Source organism: Trachurus japonicus, chromosome 24 (genome assembly GCF_045865225.1).
Source record: "Trachurus japonicus isolate A0001 chromosome 24, Traja_1.0".
Lineage (NCBI taxonomy): Eukaryota > Metazoa > Chordata > Actinopteri > Carangiformes > Carangidae > Trachurus > Trachurus japonicus.
In genome coordinates, this window is record NC_140930.1 from 9,299,693 (window position 1) to 9,318,068 (window position 18,376).

General features: G+C 42.3%; 1 protein-coding gene across 1 annotated transcript in view; it reads right to left on the bottom strand.

Annotated features, from left to right (window-relative positions):
* Positions 1-14,558, bottom strand: part of kif3ca (kinesin family member 3Ca) — a 37,690-nt gene extending 23,132 nt beyond the window's left edge. The window contains exon 1 of the mRNA XM_085770802.1: positions 12,873-14,558. Coding sequence (XP_085626928.1) covers positions 12,873-14,282 — 1,410 coding nt within the window. The 5' untranslated portion in view covers positions 14,283-14,558. The remainder of the gene's footprint in view (positions 1-12,872) is intronic.
* Positions 14,559-18,376: the final 3,818 nt, after the last annotated feature.

The following is an 18,376-nucleotide window of genomic DNA, read 5'->3' on the forward strand; positions in this document are numbered from 1 at the left end:
TCACTCTGCTCTGCTCTGAGCCGAGGAGAAAACTTTTCTCGTATCCTACAATTTTTATCCAATGAGGAGAGAGAACGGCATGCAGGGCTGTGTGTGCAGCCAAGGGACGCCGTGAATGTGGCGACGTAGGGACGAGGACCAATAGATCCATGACGAGGGCGGGGGCTGCTAACTCCGTCGGCTGACAAGACGTTATGGTGCGTTCAAGGCAACCCGTAACTCGTGTTTTTCCGACCTGTGAAGTCGTACCAGTTCGATCTGGTGCGAGTTCACGGGTCGGAAGTTACGAGTGGCCGTTATAGTGACTTTCACAGGTAAAACAGGTCGGAAAAACACGAGTTGAAGGTTGCCTGGAACGCTACAAAGTCGTAAGTCGTGACTTGAAGCTGTAATTTACGGTTTCAAAAGCCTGCCTGGAACGCAGCATTAGCCAAAACGACCGGATCGCTTACTTCTGCTTTAAAGTGAGACCAGCAAAGTAAGAACCGATGTGATTTTAAAGTGCATATGACAATAAACGGTACCACTTTATAATAAGTATACAGCATTAGTAAAGCATTAATAAATACTGAATTCTTCATTTATAATACATAAATACTCATTAGCATAGTTTATAAATACAGTTAGTGCTTATCAATGATGAGTAAAACGTGGACACACGTTATCGTCGTCCAAATGTGTATTTATTATGTATATATTTATGTATGTACATTTAGTGTGTGTATAGAATGTCCTACCCCATGTGGTAGTATATTGTATTCCATTGTTGATCTTTTTAAGGTTGCCTTGTACAATCTGGCAGAGGGACAAACTATGATGACTAGCTTTGTAAGCTAACTCGGGTGCATTTACGTGTTTTTTTGTTTTTTGTTTACAAATGTTTATTAATGTGCATTGTCCCTTTTTCAAATAAACTAAACTGAACTGAAAAAACATTTTTAACATATAAACTACATTCTAAGGAGTATTCATGTGTTGTAAATGATGAATTCAGTATTTAATGCTTAACTAGTGCTTAATAGTGTGTACTTATTATAAAGTGTTACCCAATAAACTTCTTTAATTTCTATAATCCTATAGTGGAGTTATTAGTCAGTATATTGATAATGTGCATGTGTGCGTGTGCACATGTGACAGCGCACTTGAGTTTTCTATTTATAGTTTTATATTCTTCTAGCTTTCTACTTTCATAACTGTAGTTTGAAGTGTGTTTGGTCTTTTAATTGTATAGACCACTTCACATTTCTATTCTATTCTATTCTATTCTATTCTATTCCACACAATCACCTCTCTGTTACTGTCCAGAGTTTTTTTTTTCTTCCCCCTCCTCTAATTAGACAGGAAGGCAGCTACTATAAACAGGAAACAGACATTCTGTCCATACAGCCATGCATCTGTGTGTGTGTGTGTGTGTGTGTGTGTGTGTGTGTGTGTGTGTGTGTGTGTGTTGCTGGCAATTTTTTCCTATGAGGCAGTGTGGGCATTGTTGTTGACGGCCCCGCTTGCCCTGATTGGCTGAGCTTCAGCTGGCAGCCGGACGCAGTAACGGCCTTAATGCACCGGTCGATGTCCACTTCCTTTCAATAACAAAAGACAGCGATGACTAGATGATGCATTAATTGGTCTAGATAGAAGCTGCCAGCACACAAACACACACAAACACACACACACACACACAGATGCATGCAACCTTTTTTTTTTTTTTTTTTTATCTGGAGGATCGGACCAATCGCTCCTCTGCCCCGGGCCGGCTCGGCCTCCTCCGTCCGTCCTGACGATGCAACGTCTATTTCAGGCTCCTTCAGAGGAGAAATGAGAAGATCAAAAGCATCGCAAGAGAAACGGCCCAGTGTTTCCCACACAGACGATAGATAGATATCTGGGCAGTCTGCCACCGAGCAGCTCTTTCACTCTCTCTTTATTGGATTCACACTCCGGAGAGAGAGAGTGAGAGTCGGTCTGCCCCTCACATCATTGCCCTGCTCCCACCGATTAAACCTCCTCTCTTTGATCCAAATTTGCAGCAGCAACACCTCTAAACACCAACCTCTAATTGAAGAAGATGCAGCATAAACTGACCCAGTTAACCTCCCCAGAAAGAAACGACTGAATGAATTGAGGGAGGAGAGGGAGGAGGAGGAGGAGGAGGAAGTAAACGCTGCTCCAGCTGTTCTGGAGCTTTCAGCCGATGTTCTCTGATTACAAGGTCAAAACATTATCTCCGGCGCTCGTAAGACGAGATGGACGAGGATCATTAAAGTGCTCACAAAGTGGAAAAATTTGAAGATAACGTGATGTTCCAGCTACAGCATTGACAATGATGCATTATTAAAGGAAGCTCAGATAGCTTAAAGGGATAGTTCAACATTTTTTTTAGCAAATTCGCCCAGTGCCATAATCCCTATAGTCATAGCTGTAGGTTTATTACCTTCAATTATAGGTGCAAGCTATTTTTAGAACGGCGGAGCAGAGCCGTGAGCTGCTCAGAGCTACGCTGCGGAGGCTCATGGGATTTCTTGGTTTCCCTCATCAAACTCATCAAATACACAATCCAACAACTCCAAAACGCTCTGGTGGACAAGTTGTGACCTGCACATTCACCACGCTATGAGATAATCATGTATAATTACGTATCATTACGACACATGAAGCAAATACTCTTAACTACTTGCGCTTTTGAAATCCCTCCGCCCAGCAGCCATGTCTGGGAGGTAGTTCCGGTTGCATTTGCCTCGACAACAACTCTGTCTCGTAATGTTACATGATTATCTCATAGCGTGGTGAATGTGCAGGTCACAACTTGTCCATGAGAGTGTTTTGGAGTTGTTGGATTGTGTATTTGATGAGTATTTGATCTCAAAACAACATGCAACGATAATTACAAGTAATGAACCTACTGCTATGACTATAGGGATTATTATGGTGAAAAATGTTGAACTATCCCTTTAATGTACTTTTAAAGTCGTCTATGAGGACCTAAAATAAACAAGCAGAGAGGAAAAAAGACATTTCTAACGTGAGAGCAGAGGAGCCAGTTCAGTTTTGACCCAGAAAAGTGGGATCTAAGAATAGTCCACAGGGTCGGGGACACAGCAGCCTCCTCATGAGACGCTGCACTGATACCTGCTTCAAAACAGCACTGGTACTATTTATACGATTATAAAGTTATATATAAAGTTATAAAAAGAAAAAAAAACAGTGGTGAAATAACTGAGTGGAGTCCTGGATGGAGCCTCCTCCTCATTTTTGTGCCTGGCACCGAAACGTCACATCTGTGCAGCAGAGAGAAGCGCAACATGCAGCTGCTGTCGGCAGCATCACAGTCACCATCTCTCACAGTTTAACAAACAACAACGTGTCGTACAAAACAGAGGACGTCGGTGAAGTCGATGAGACTCGACAGGACGACGACGAGACACGCTGATGATGAACACGTACAGGAAGAGCTGAGCAGAACGCTTTCAATCTGAAATGCTGCTGACGACATGAAAAAATAAAGAAGTAAAATAAAATAAAAAATCAGTTTCCACGGCACCACTGTTTTTTTTTTTATTAAAGGATTAGTTCAGTGGAGCATCTCAGAAGCTGAACACAACTGACTGAGTTTTTTTTTTTTAAAGCGTCTCAAATATTCCTGCAGCTGCGCTCGATGACAACTGTTTCCTCAACTGGAAAAACAGCCTCCATTCAAAGAGCTGAGGCAGAAGAACAACGAGTCGACGACCATGAAGACAGAGACAGAAACAGCTACAACAAGAAGAAGAAGCTGGGACAATGATAATAATAATGGAATTAATAATGACATAAAGGTTCATTTTTACAGGTTTTACAACATTGACCTTAACCCCTCCAGGGCCTGTGATCATGCCGGCGTGATCAGATCACACCGTAACAAAAAAAATAGGTCACCTGGAGCGCTGCTGTCAACTTCACTGGAAAGTGCAGATTTGAAACTCTCTCCCAGTTTTTGTTTGACATTGATAGAGCGTGTAAAACCGGAGATATGATAGTGTTAATCTGATATTACAAAAATATTTATATGTAAAAGTGGGATGAGATGGGCAGGCATCTTTTGTTTTTGGAAAAAAGCAGTTGAATGAGCTGATACTACTTAATGTGACTTTTGTGTATTTTTGGGCCCAGTATGTTAATAAAGTAGGTTAAAGTAAAAAAAAAGATAGATGATACAGATCAGTGTTTTTCAACCTTGGAGCTTGGAATTCAAATGCCGTCGCCTGAAATGTCTAGTAATTAATAAATTATCAAATATTTTTTAAATTAATTATTATTCTTTTTAAAGTTATGATCAAAAACAGCACACACAATCTCTTACTGTTACTTTCTCGAATATAAATCGGGGTCGCCAGAAATTTGTGAGGTCAAAATGGGGTCATGAGTCAAAAAAGGTTGGGAACCACTGATACAGATGAAGTTGTGCTCCAAAAAAAAGCCACGGCAGCAATGAATGGGAGTGGATGTAAGTTCCGCTGTTTAGGCTGTTTACAGCCCTCAAAGCCGCAATTTTTTTCCACAGACAGAGTCAGATGGCGACTCAAACATGCACCCAGAAGTTTATTTACTTCAAGCAAGCCGACATGTTTGTAAAAGTCGATCTAATTCAAAGTCTCCCGGAGTCTCGCGCGAGCCCGAAGTTGCAGTGCTGGTGTATTCAGGCGCAGTTGGAGCTACCGCTTGTGTCATAAACACAGGAATATCAACTCTTTACTTGCTTGAAGTGTACATTTTTTTCCACATACAGCGTCAGATGGCTACTCAAACATGCGCCGAGAAGTTTTTTTTACTTGAAGCAAGTAAAGAGTTGATATTCCTGTGTTTATGACACAACGGTAGCTTTTCCCACTGCATGTGAACACACCGCACACGGCAACTGGGTCTCGCGCGAGACTCCGGGAGACTTTGAATTAGATCTAGTTTTACAAACATGTTGGCTTGCTTGAAGTAAATAAACTTCTCGGTGCATGTTTGAGTCTCCATCTGACGCTGTCTGTGGAAAAAATTGCGGCTTTGAGGGCTGGAAACAGCCTAAACAGCGGAACTTACATCGACTCCCATTCATTGCTGCCGTGGCGATGCGGGGACAGACGCAACTACCGCAAAACAGGAGCGATTAAACTGAAAATCTTCAGATTCATTCTTTTAGACCTAAAATGATATGAAAATACACCCCTGAGTTGAATTCGCCTGGAATTGTCCTTTAATGTGCAAATTAAAGCTGTGACACCTGCAGCAGATAAATTAACAGCTGCACCATCGTCACGGTTCAACTCATAGACGGAGGCCAATGGTTCGTTAAGAGCTGTGTTAACGAACGAGCTGTGTGTGGATGTGTGTGTGTGTGTGTGTGTGTGTGTGTGTGTGTGTGTGTAGGAGAGAGCGAGAGGAAATAGAAGAAGAAAAAGAAGAGGAGACTCAATTGCTCTGCACTGATATCATCTATAATTGGTGTTATTCTCCTCATCCCTCTCCTTCCTCTGTCTGTGCGCCTAGCAACCTCTCCCTCATTGGTCGGGAGGGGGCAGAGAGAAAAATGGAACCTTCAGGCAGCGCTCCGTGATTGGTCGGTTAGTATCAGTGTCAGCCAATCAGAGGAGAGCTACAGGCCTGGGGTCTCCTAAGCATGTACACACTGTGAAACCACAACAGTGACTTATGAGAAAATTTCTTTTTAAACCAACAAGCGAGTTTGTTAATAGTTTTTTCCCCACATTTAAATAAAACTTTACTCATCATTTATATGTTTTCTAATGAGGGATCCCCCCTCTGTTGCTCACCCTGAGGTTTCTCCGATTTTTCCCTGTTAAAAGGGTTTTCCATGGAGTTTTTCCTCAGTCGATGTGAGGGTCTAAGGACAGAGGATGTTGTTACGATGCCATGTAAAGCCCTTTGAGACAAACTGTTTGTAAAAACGGGCTATACAAATAAAATTGCCTTGCCTTGCCTTGCCTATAATGTTTTATATGCTTAATTTGAATTACTTACTTGCAGTAAATCCAAATTAAATGGCGTATCAACATTCAAAAAGCTTCAATAAATAGGAATATATTGCATTTTGGGCGACAGTGGAGAGGAATAAGGCGTTTTCATGGAGTTTGTTTACCATTAGACCAAACAAATGTCGCTTTGAGGTCACTCAGGTTTCCTTTTTGAACCACCAGCGACACACTGATGCATCAAAGGCAGGAAATTCTTCTTCTCCTTAATCATCATCCTCATCATTATCATCATCGTGGTCCCTCTGGAGGGGAAGGAGGAGGATGAGAAGCGTTGGTGCTGATTCTCTGCTCTGACATCGCTCAGCAGCATCAAACGGCCTCAGACCCTCGGAGCTCAGCTGTGACGCCGTCTGATCACAGGAGGTTTCATGAGGTCTGGCACCAAAAAAATGTGCGTGACAAATGTGACGGAGGAAGAAATATGAGATGGAGATATTAGACATTATAGCCTCAGTGTCATGGGACTTCCCCCGACCGACCGACCGACCGACCGAACAGTTTCACTGACTAAAGAGAAGAGCAACGACCTGTGAAGCTAGAAAAAAACAAAAAAATCAAAGTGTGCTTACGCTGCTGCTAAAACGAGGAGGTCGGCACAAACACTGGACAATCTGAGAGTGTGCTGCTGATGAGTGCCTTTACTAAAAATAACATAAATATGCCTCTCTGGGTTTTTTAGGTTCTGTTGTCGTCCATTTTAAAGCACAAAGGTAGATGAGAAATAATAAACTCTGGTGGCCATTTATAACCGGCTGCTTTTCTCTTGTTTTTGAGATGATGTGCTAATTATAAGACAAGGCACATGCACCCAAATCTATTTAGTTTTTAGTCCAGTGTTACCACCAGTGTTGGTTGTAAACATAACTCAGTATAATAAAGTAAATCCAGGTTAAAACCATGTGTTTATGGCTGAGCTCTTTTAAAGAACTTTAAATCTTAATCTTGGATTTGCACTGTAAGTCCTCTTAATTGTTGTAATACAAATCAATATTTCATTCTGCAAACTCAATTTTATGCTCTTATCTATTTTATTCTAGTACTTTCTTTCATTCTTTTTTTCTTGCTTTTAATTGTATGTTTAATGTTTCCAGTTTTTACTATTTTGGGTTTTATTTTAATTTTTTTAATTGTATGTTTTTTCCCCCTGTTTCCAGTTCTTAGGTTAAATGTTTTGTTTTTATGTAAAGTTGCCTTGCCTAATAGATTACTGAAAATCCACTACTTTTTGCAGTAAAATACAGTGTCACTAATGTTTCAAATTAAGTAACACACTTATCAGTATTCAAATTGGCTTGTTACTTGTTATTTTATGTGAACGTAGTCACAACATCAGAGGATTGTGGGCTACAGTTTATGATCATTGATCACCTGTCTTGCCTGTCAAGGCTCCAATAAATCTGCCTATCAGATGTTTCAAAACATATATATTGTGCCACTTACATGAAGCAGTAATTTAGAAATTAATGAAATGTCTTCTTGAGGGTAATTTGCAGAATACTGGTTGTTTCTCCAGCGTCCACCACAATGATTTGTTTTGATTTCACTGTGTTACTGCAGAGCCGGCCCAAAGCATAACAGTGTGGATGATAAATAACCTGTATTATTGGCATTTGGCAGTAATAGAGGCCCCCAAAAAACATTAGATTTTGCTTCGGGCCTGATAGAGGCTTGGGTCGACGCTGTGTTACTTACTGACCATTTTGTCAGTATAAATATGTCTATTTATATCCTGATATTGATCTGAAACATTTTACCGTTTGCAGAAGAGGCAAACAAATCATTGTGTCCACTGAAAACAGCTTCAGCAGAGGACAATGTAATTCAGCCATGCTGGTATCGCTCCCTCTGCCCACACAGATCTCTGCTTCAGATTCACACCTCTCAGCAGGCAACACCATAAGTCCTCACTGCAGCTGCCCCTGGTTTGATTCCATCAGTGGCCCTTTGCTGGATGTCATCCCCCCTCTCTCTGCAGCTATCCCATCAATTAATGGCGACAACAAAACTTTACAATGTTTAAAAGCTCAAGAAATGAACAAAACATGACAAAATGGAGATGTGTTTTGTTTCAATGGATTAAAGACAATCCCCCTGCAGTTACACAGTGGTACAGGGAAATATTCAAGGTTTTAACACCTCAGTGCCTCATTAAAGGGCAATGATGACTTGTTTTATAGTGTCTGACTCTGGCAACCTTTCCTGAATTATCTTCCTGGTGACCTTGTTGACCTGCTACAGAAAGGGCGACCATATTTTGCCTTCATCAATAAGTCATAGAACACTTTCATTTCCGCTCTCTTCTCCTTCTCCTTCTCCCAGTATAGTCCCCATGTCAATTTTTGTATGTTGTATGATGATGTGCAATTCATGTATGTGAATTTGTGTGTTTTTGTTTTGCAGTTTGGCTGTGTCTGTGCTGCATGGTTCGTTGTTTGTTTTTGTGAAATCAATAAACGCTGGTCGGCTCGCCCAGCATTTCCACCACCACTAATAATAACAAAATAACGATAGAGACAAAACGATATATTTATCGAAAATGGGCCCATTAAAGCAGAAGTAAGTGATATATTTGTGTTAATATAAGTCTTAAATAGTTATATCTTCCGACAGCAATCACTTACATAGAGTGTTTGGTCTGAAACACGGGTCTGTCAGTCACTCTGCTCTGCTCTGAGCCGAGGAGAAAACTTTTATCGTATCCTACAGTTTTTATCCAATGAGGAGAGAGAACGGCATGCAGGGCTGTGTGTGCAGCCAAGGAACGCCGTGAATGTGGCGACGTAGGGACGAGGACTGTTATGGTGCGTTCAAGGAAACTCGTATTTTTCCGACCGTGAAGTGGTACCAGTTCGATCTGGTACGAGTTCACCGGTCGGAAGTTACAAGTGGCCGTTATAGTGACTTTCACCGGTAAAACAGGTCGGAAAACCACGAGTGGGTTGCCTGGAACGCTACAAAGTCGTAAGTTGTGACTTGAAGCTGTAATTTACGATTTCAAAAGCCTACCTGGAACGCAGCATTAGCGAAAACGACCGGATCACTTACTTCTGCTTTAACAAGTGTGGGTAGCGGAGATTCATCCACATTAACGTGAGACTTTTTTATAACCAAGTAGAAACTCCTCGTTGTCCCTTTAAAAAAAACAAAAAAAAAAAACATGACAAAATAAAACCAGAAGAAGAGGATACGAGCTGGGATTTTTCCTCTCTAAGTAGCTACAAACCCTATATTTGGCCTCCTATTGTTCCTACAGAGGTGACAGTGAGAGTGTATTTCCCCTCCTCACATTAGTGCCTGTGGCTGCAGCTCAGTAAGCTGATCCAGCAGCAGCAGCAGCAGCAGCAGCAGCAGCAGCAGCAGCAGCAGCAGCAGCGTCTCGTTGTGTCGGAGGGACGGGGCCGGGCAGGCAGCAGCGCTAGAGGCCGCAGTCATTCTGCACGGGTGACTTATCGACTGGATATGCCCATGAATCAGAGCAAGTCAGTGAAGCAGGTCTGACTCAGTCTTTGATTGCTGACTGGTTGTGTGATGGTGAGTGTGTGGAGGGCCAGAAAAGAGAGCGAGGGGGGAGGATGAGGAGGAGGAGGAGGAGGAGGGGGGCTGTGACATTTTAAGACACAATGACCACAGTTCCTGTCTGGACATATGAGACAGGCTGTGGATCAAGGACGACATAGGAACAAAAACACACACACACACAGTGACTGGGTCCACTGGTGCTGCATGGACTCAGCTGTTCGATAAGTTCAAACATAACCCAGTTAGAAGTTGCAGCAGCACATGAAACTAGATCACAGAGTTTGACTTCCAGAGAATAAACCTGATGAATCATTGTGGACATCAGGTCACGCTGGGCCTCGTATAACAACTATGCACAACAACGCCCAAGTGTGGAGTTTAAGGAAAACCGTCTTTATAAACTCAGGATGTGGAGTTTTTCTAATTAACCCATGTTTGCTGGGTTGATATGGCTGAGGTGTATTGTTTTTTTTTGTCATTGTGGCCATCAAGGCATTTATGGCGCAGCTACAGTGTCCAAGACAAATTTCCCTGAACGGGACAATAAAGTTTATCGTATCGTATTGTATCGTATCGTATCGTAACCCACTGTGGGGTCTGACCCCTTATTCTGTCAATTTAACGAACTGTAAAGCCGCCAGAAATGCAAAATACGAGTTAAATGACACAGGTGACTGATGGATCACTTAAAATACCATTATATGACTGTTCAAAGTCGTAAAAAATATAGTTTCAGAGCAAAAAGTCGCATAAAAAACAACGGACAAAGTAATTTTGTTGACGTGCCTTATTAATTTACTGTTTAACAAATGTCTTTCCAAATGAGATCATGTGTGAACTCCTGACATTTGCACTTTCTACCAGTTTCCTCATCTTGTCTCTAGATGACAAAAAGATTAAGTCATAATATTATTAATACAACATCCCTATGTTTAGTTTCTAATGTAACTTAATAAAGGTTTATCAGATTATCACACATGATAATCTCATGGACTGCACGTCCTTAATCTGACTCCTTCAACAGAGTGTGTGCATGTGTGTGTGTGTGTATGAGAGAGAGAGGAATGGACCATTGAGGATTTGGTTTTATCAATAACATGGATCTGTCTTTATGGATAAGTCATGTTAGTAACAGCAACACCAATTTTAACCAATCAGTGATTTTGATATGTGTCATTATCAATCATCCAAATATATAAAAAAAAAACAGTCCATTGAAGGTCCATGTGTTTAATTGGACCTTGAGGTGAGATTGTTTTTCCATCTGCTGTTTCAAATGAACATCAACAAAGACCAAGACGTCCTTGACGACTGCAGGTTTTACTTCATCTCCTGAAGAAGGTCGAGAATCAGCAGCTGCTATAATGAACTTTGTTTCAGGTCTCGGCTGCTGTTGCCATGGATAAGAAGTAGGTCAGAGGAACGGTAGCAAAGTCAAAACAATAATATAGTGTTTGTGAACAAAAACTCTGCTTAATTCATCCAAACCTGAGCCACAAATCCAAAAAACCAAAACAATAAAGTAGAGCTGCAAGAATTTGTCAATACATCAATGAAGTCAAGTCAAGTTTTTCAATTTTTTGTCTTATTTGATACTGAATTTCTTGGCTTTTTGTTATTTCTGGGGGTCTTAACCACACAGAACAGCGCTGTTATGGGTTGTTGTCGATATTTACTAACATTTTATAGACCACTTACAGGTATTTTTTATCAATAAATGCAGAAAATGAATGGAAAAATGAACCATTGCAGCAGTAGATTATGCACAAACTTGAACGTTTGACCTCTTAACCACGAAGCAGATGTTTTTTGTGTTGATGCTTTAACTGGGCGAGTGAGTTTGATGTTGAGTTCTGAGTCACCTAACATTGTCGATGGATAAATGAATGGGAGTTTCCTCCTCCCACTCTTTAAATCTATTACCCAGCTAATTGTGTTTTCTTCATTGTTGGGTCTGTTTGATGTCGTACTCCCTGTGTAACTGTACGCATTGTTGTGTTTTTTTTTTTGTCTGTGGATTTGTCTGTGGATTCAGTGGATTCAAGAGGAACAAAAGGTAGAAACAAATAAAGACAGAAAGCAGGGTATATACAGGAATCTCAAAGTTAATTGTAATACCTTTTTAAGACTTTTTCAAGACCTTCTCAATATTTTTCAATACCTCACCGCCACTTCAAGCTGTAACCATTTACATCAGTGACACTTTTAACAGTTTTAGTTTGTGATAAAGACTATAGACCACTATGATGCTACAGAATTCAAAATCGGCTGGGATAAGGCAAAGTTTATAAAATTTTTTAAAAAAAAACATTGCTCCACTCTCAAAAAACAAAAACAACAATCTTCATTTCTTTTTTATGTACCGGTTCATCTTTGTTTTGTTTTTTTTAAATGAATAAATTCACACACTTTTACAATGTTTTTTAGGACTCAAACTCTTGGACAGCTAATTCAGAAAAAATACCTTCAAAATTTAAGACTTTATAAAGTCGTGAAAAGACTTTTTAATACTTTTTAAGGGTCTTAAAGCAGAAGTAAGCGGAATATTTGTGTTAATATAAGTCTTAAATAGTTATATCTTCCGACAGCAATCACTTATATAGAGTGTTTGGTCTGAAACAGTCTGTCAGTCACTCTGCTCTGCTGTAAGCCGAGGAGAAAACTTTCCTTGTATCCTACAACCTTTATCCAATGAGGAGAGAGAACGGCATAAAGGGGCAGTCCTCTCTGTGTGTAGAGCCAAGGGATGCGCGTGAATGTGGTGACGTAGGGACGAGGGCGGGGACTGCTAACTCCATCGGCTGACAGGAAGTTAGCCAAAACGACCGGATCGCTTACTTCTGCTTTAATTTTCCCCAAATTGATTTATCACCTTTTAAAGGGACAACGAGGAGTTTCTGTTTGGTTATAAAAAAGTCTCACGTTAATGTGGATGAATCTCCGCTACCCACACTTGTTAATGGGCCCATTTTCGATAAATATATCGTTCTGTCTCTATCGTTATTTTGTTATTATTAGTGGTGGTGGAAATGCTGGGCGAGCCGACCAGCATTTCTTTACTTTCGGTTTCGTGGCGAGTCATGAGAATAACGCCACCGAATCTCCGTTTATGGTCGGAACTACGACGGTATCTGATCGTCTTCGAACCTCTGACTTTAATTCTTGATGGATGAAAACATGAGTCTGTCTTGCGCCGGTCAAAGAATTATACGGTGCGCGCGGAGGCTCATAAATGTAGTGTGAAAACGCTTTGCTTTTCCAAAACTCCTCGTTGTCCCTTTAATACTTTTCAAGACCCTGTGCGGATAGATACCCAGAAAAAAGAAGTGAATCTCTCACCTTGTATTTGGCGGTCAGCTGCTCGGTGGCTTCCTGCTCCTTCCTCAGATCTCCCATCATCCTCTCCTTCTCTCCCAGCAGCCTCTGCTTCTCCTCGGCCAGCAGGAACCGGTCTCCTCTGATGGCCTCCTTCTCCCTCTCCAGCCGCTGCTCCTCCAGCTTCACGTACTCCTCCGCCTCCTTCGCCACCTCCGCCTCCACCTCCGCCTCCTCCTCCCCCTCGGTCTCCCCCTCCTCATCCCCGTCGTCGTCGTCCTTCTTCTGCTGCTTGCTCCTCCACTTCCGGTGGTTGAGCTGCGCCCGCAGTCGAGCGATCTCCCGCTGGAACTCCCGCAGCAGCGCGTCCTTCGGGTCCTCGTTGACCTTCGGCCGGTTCTGGATGTTCTTGGCCCGGCTGGCGTAGCGCAGCGTGGTGAGCGTCTCGTCGTAGTGCTGCGGCGCCGGGCCCAGCGTGGCCACCATGATGGTCTTCGCGTTCCCGCCCAGCGAGTCCTGCAGCAGCCGCGTCAGCTTGGAGTCCCGGTACGGCACGTGGCCGCTGCGGCCGTCCGCCAGCGCCGAGATCACGTTGCCCAGCGCCGACAGCGAGAGGTTGATCTTGGCGGCTTCTTTCAGGCGCTCCCCCTGGACGCCGGTCTTGGCTTGGCGCTCGCTGCCGGCCAGATCGACCAGGTTGAGGCGTCCGACCCGGATGTGCTTCCTCCCGTCGGGGCCCGGCTGGCTGCACTCCACCGTGATCAGGAACAAGGCGTGGGACCTCGACGAGTGCTCGTTCATGTCCGTCGCCCCGACCGCCCGCGCCTGGTTGCCCACGTTCATCACCTCCTCGATCTCCTTGATGCTCTTGCAGACGCACGACGTCAAATCCCGGACGTAGACCCCCGTGTCCGGACTCTCCCGGAGCTCCAGGGCTCGGGCGTTGCCGTGATTCGGGTCGAGAAGATCGCGGACTTCCTCCCGGTAGATCTCGAGGTAGGACGCCCGCACCAGGTACTGCCTATCGGACTGCGATCGGGATATGTGCGTGAAGATGTGGTCGAAGGCGTTGGGGATCACGCCTCGCTTCTCCGGGTCCATCCAGGCGCCCTGCATGGTGTACGTCTTTCCCGTTCCGGTTTGCCCGTACGCGAATATGGTGCCGTTGAACCCCGCGAGCACCGAGTCTATCAGGGGCCGCACGCTCTCGTCGTACAGGTCTCGCTGTTTGGAGTTTGCGTCGTAAACCGCGTCGAACGTGAACGTCTTCTGCGGCTCGCTGATCGGCGCTCGGGGGTTTCTGAGGATCACCTGTCCGAGCCTCAGGTCCATCTGCACGATGCCCCCCGCAGGCCCGTTGGACTCCTCTTTCCGGTTCAAGGGCCGGCATCGAACCACCACCTTCACCGATTCACTGCTCTTGTTTTTTGACATGACTGATTGTTTTTAACACAATGAATCAATATGAACTTTTACTTTAAAAAAAAACAAAAAAAAAAAAACCCAGCCTTTAATTAAGCCTTATAATGATCAGCCTGGGTACCTTCCTGTCTTGCCTGTGGCTGCTGCTTGTGTAACCATTGATTTCTAAATCATTAATGCCAAATTCTGGTATCTCTTCTTGATCAGATCATGGAGGGAAATGGCTACTCTACAGTGCCTATAATAATAATAACACCACACACTCGTGTATAGCAGATGCCACTGGGTTTTAATGGCTAATTTCCTTCGCTTAAGCCTATTATTATTATTATTATTATTGTCTGATATTAGCCTGTGAACGAACAGACAGACAGATAGATAGACGGTCAGCAGCAGCAGCAGCAGCAGCAGCTCTTACTGGTCGGATCGACGCTCCATTGCAGTGCCGCTACACGTCCACATCCATTCGGTGAAGAAAAAATTCCCACAAAGCCACCAATGGAAACAACAATCAGTGCAGATACTGTCTTCTTACTCATGTCTTACGTCCTGGGGTTTTTTTTATTATTTTTTTTTATAGATCCTGCTGTCGAGAACCGGCGTCTGTCCGCATCGTCTCCCTCTCCTTCTCCCCCGCCTCCTCCTCTCGGTGCTCCGCTCAGTCACAGATGCTCCGGACTGGATTTGCAGCGAGCGGCTTCTCGGTGCTCTGCTCTGCTCTCCTCCCGTACGCAACACACACACACTCACTCTCACACACACATAGGGAGAGACACACACAAGCATGCACACACACAGTCATTCAACCACCACACCCCACATCACTGCGGAGTGGAACAGCAGAGGACCATGGGAAATGTAGTTTTTCTACTGCCAACTCCACAAATGGACAAAATTACACATTGTTGGTTGGTGCTCCCACTGTTTATTCAACATAGGCCTATAATTTATTTAGATAGCTACTTATTTACTGATAGCAACAAACGTGTGCAACTGCAATTTGGAAACTTAAGCTGTTTCTTTGCATTGGCTAAGCCTATTTTCTCTGAGGACATGCTTTTTTTTTTTAATAGATAGCCTATTTTATGGATATATTAATCTTCCTATATTTGTAGGTATATTCATATTTACTTTCTTTATCATTAAAACCCACTTTATATCTTACTCCAACTGAAATCAACCTTATTCCCCCTTAGGTATCAATGAAGTATTTGATTCTGATTCTGAGTTTTCATATTTTAACTCTACCTTTTAATTTAAATCTTATAGCAAAGTGTTTTAGCTGTTTGTTTGTTTTGTTTTTTTATTTTTGGTTGAATCATTTAATCTAAATAAATTGCACAAGACATTTGGTGAATTGTTCTATAAAATGTGTTATTTTTGGAAAGTTTAAGGGTCTTGAAACCCAGTTTTTCTAATCCGATGATAAAGAAGGGGGATAAATTGTCAATAGCCCACATTTCAATCAATTAGATATAGCCTACGGTAGCCTAATGTTTTTTCTTTGATAAGAAGTTGTTGATATGGGGGTTTTATCCCTTGATGTTTGTCTAGCAGGTATATTTCTTTCTTTCTTTCTTTCTTTCTTTCTTTCTTTCTTTCTTTCTTTCTTTCTTTCTTTCTTTCTTTTATTGGTTTTTCATTCACAATTATTGACCTGTAGTAATTGAGTATTTCCAGTTAGTATAGCTGCTGGGGAGAGATATAATCAAGCTTCTTATTAAAGTGGGCTCCCAAAGTGGTGCAAATTGAGGACAGAAATTAATTATTACAATACTTATTTAACAGTTTCATTTGTTTAAAACGTGACACAACAGCGCCACCCAGTGAAACATCTGTGGGGGGAAAACACTTCGACCTGCAGCTGGTCAATGTCACCACAGGGGGTCAGGAGACTCCTTTTACTCCAGTTATTACGTGTACTAATGTAGGAGGTGACATTGTAGGTGATTCCCCGGCCCATACAACTACCAAAATGTCCTGATCTCATCATCATCATCCTGTTTTGAATATGTGACACCCCCAGTGTTAGGGTTTTAGTAAGCCACTGCTGATGTAGGCCACACAGAGGGGGGAAAGGCTGAGCCACATGGGGGAATTCAACACATGACATAATTCCTGTATAAAAACAAACAGCTTCATCATAATCCTTAATGTGTCACTTCACCGTGACGTGTTTTGTCTGACTTACTGCAGCATTAACAGCGACTCGACTGTGACCTTCACTGTGTGGGGCTCTGCTCATCATACATTGTTTGTGGAAGTTTCATGAAGCAGAACCAGAAAATTACGCACACACATAAGAAACCCCCCAACGGCTCAAATGTTTGTTTGGCTTCAGGGAAATGCACATCACCGGGCTGTTACAGTGCTTTGGAAATAGGATGCTAGGAAAATTTGTGTATCAAACTTAAATTAACATCATTGTGAGTCATTATTATTGCCATATGTTGGAAATACTGTACATATCCCTCCACTGATTAAGCAAATCGCTTAATCAAAGTTGTTTTTATATTAACATTGGGGTATTTACTCACATTATATAATGACTTTTACCCTTAATGAAGCTCTACTTTGCCTGAAACTGCCACAAATGCACTCTTAGCTGTAAAAACTGTTCAAATATATATGCACTTGGTTGAACAACCCAACAGTAAAGTATATAAAGCTCATACTGCATGGGTCAAAGGTCATGGTTTGACTTGACTTATATAAAATTTGTAGCCACTTGCATTCCAAAAACATGAAAATATTTTGAGATGGAAAGTTCATATTAAACTTTTAAACAGTGGTTGACAAGACTATAGCATTTACACAATTAACTGATTGAGTTTCTTCTTGTTTAAACTTTGTAAAATGTGTTTTTACTGCTGAGCAAACCAAGCCATTTTTTCCCCCAGCGAAACACAAGGTTGGGACATCCGGGTGGCCAAGTGATCAACATGCATACCATATACTGTTGCTCAGTTATTCCCCCCTCCCTCTCTCTCCCCCCTCTCACTTCCTGTCACCTCTCACAACTATCCGCTGTTGTTAAAAGCTGAAATAAAACCATAAGAGTCATGTGGTTTAAGTGTCTTCATGTGCGTCTGTCAGGCAGACACATATGAAGGCAGACTTCTTGCCCTTAAATGTGCATAGCTGAACTGAACGGTGCAGAAACTTGAAGTGGTGGTTGCTGCAGGCCGGTTTGTGAGAGTGTGGGATGAACCCTGGGGCCCCTTGCAGCAAAATTCAGGAATGCACGCCGATCTTGGGAAGATTTCTGTGTGAAGACATGATTTATTAGCGTAACAAAGATCGCTCCACTGAGGAGGAGGAGGGAAGAGGGAGAGATACGATTAGAAAATGGGGTTAATAGAAAAAAATTATTACACTTCATCTGACCAGTATCACCTTAAAGTATACTCCCTAAAGAAAATCACAGAGTATCACACCGTGACCATCTGTTTTTAACTATGCACGGGCTGGTTTGTGTTTAGGTGTCTTCATCTTTTTTCCTCTTCTTGGTCATGCTACCAACATGGCTATAGAAATTAAAACAAAAAGTTGGGTCTAACCTCAAGCACTCCTACGATAGTATAGTAAAATACAAAGTAGCCTATTACAACTTAAAAGGTCTTTAAACTGGATTTGGACACACAGTAGAAGATTGGAGAATATTGTACTTCAAGTGGTGCAAATGTCTAACATATTTGTGATTAATCAGATTATGTAGATCCAAATGATATGGAGCAACCCTGAGGCCCTGGAGGTTTATATAGTTGCCCCATTGATAATCCAACTTGCTTCATACATTTTTTTTGTTAGCTTTTGCAATACTTAAGTCAGGCATACTTCATGTAGGTATAGTAACCCTTGGTTGTATTTACAATATGCAATAAAAAGTCCAGATTTACCAGTGTTGACTGTAGACTTGTAGTAGTTCATGCTTTACTTTTCTTTGACTTCTTTTCTTCCTCTTGTTCTTTATATCTTTCTCTCGTAGTTAGTGTCAAGTCTGTACTTGGCAGTAAAAAGCAGGGCATACTCAGCATTCCTAAGGAGTGTCTGAGAGTTAAACTACTCTGACAGGCGGAAGAAGGAAAGAGTAACACACATACGCA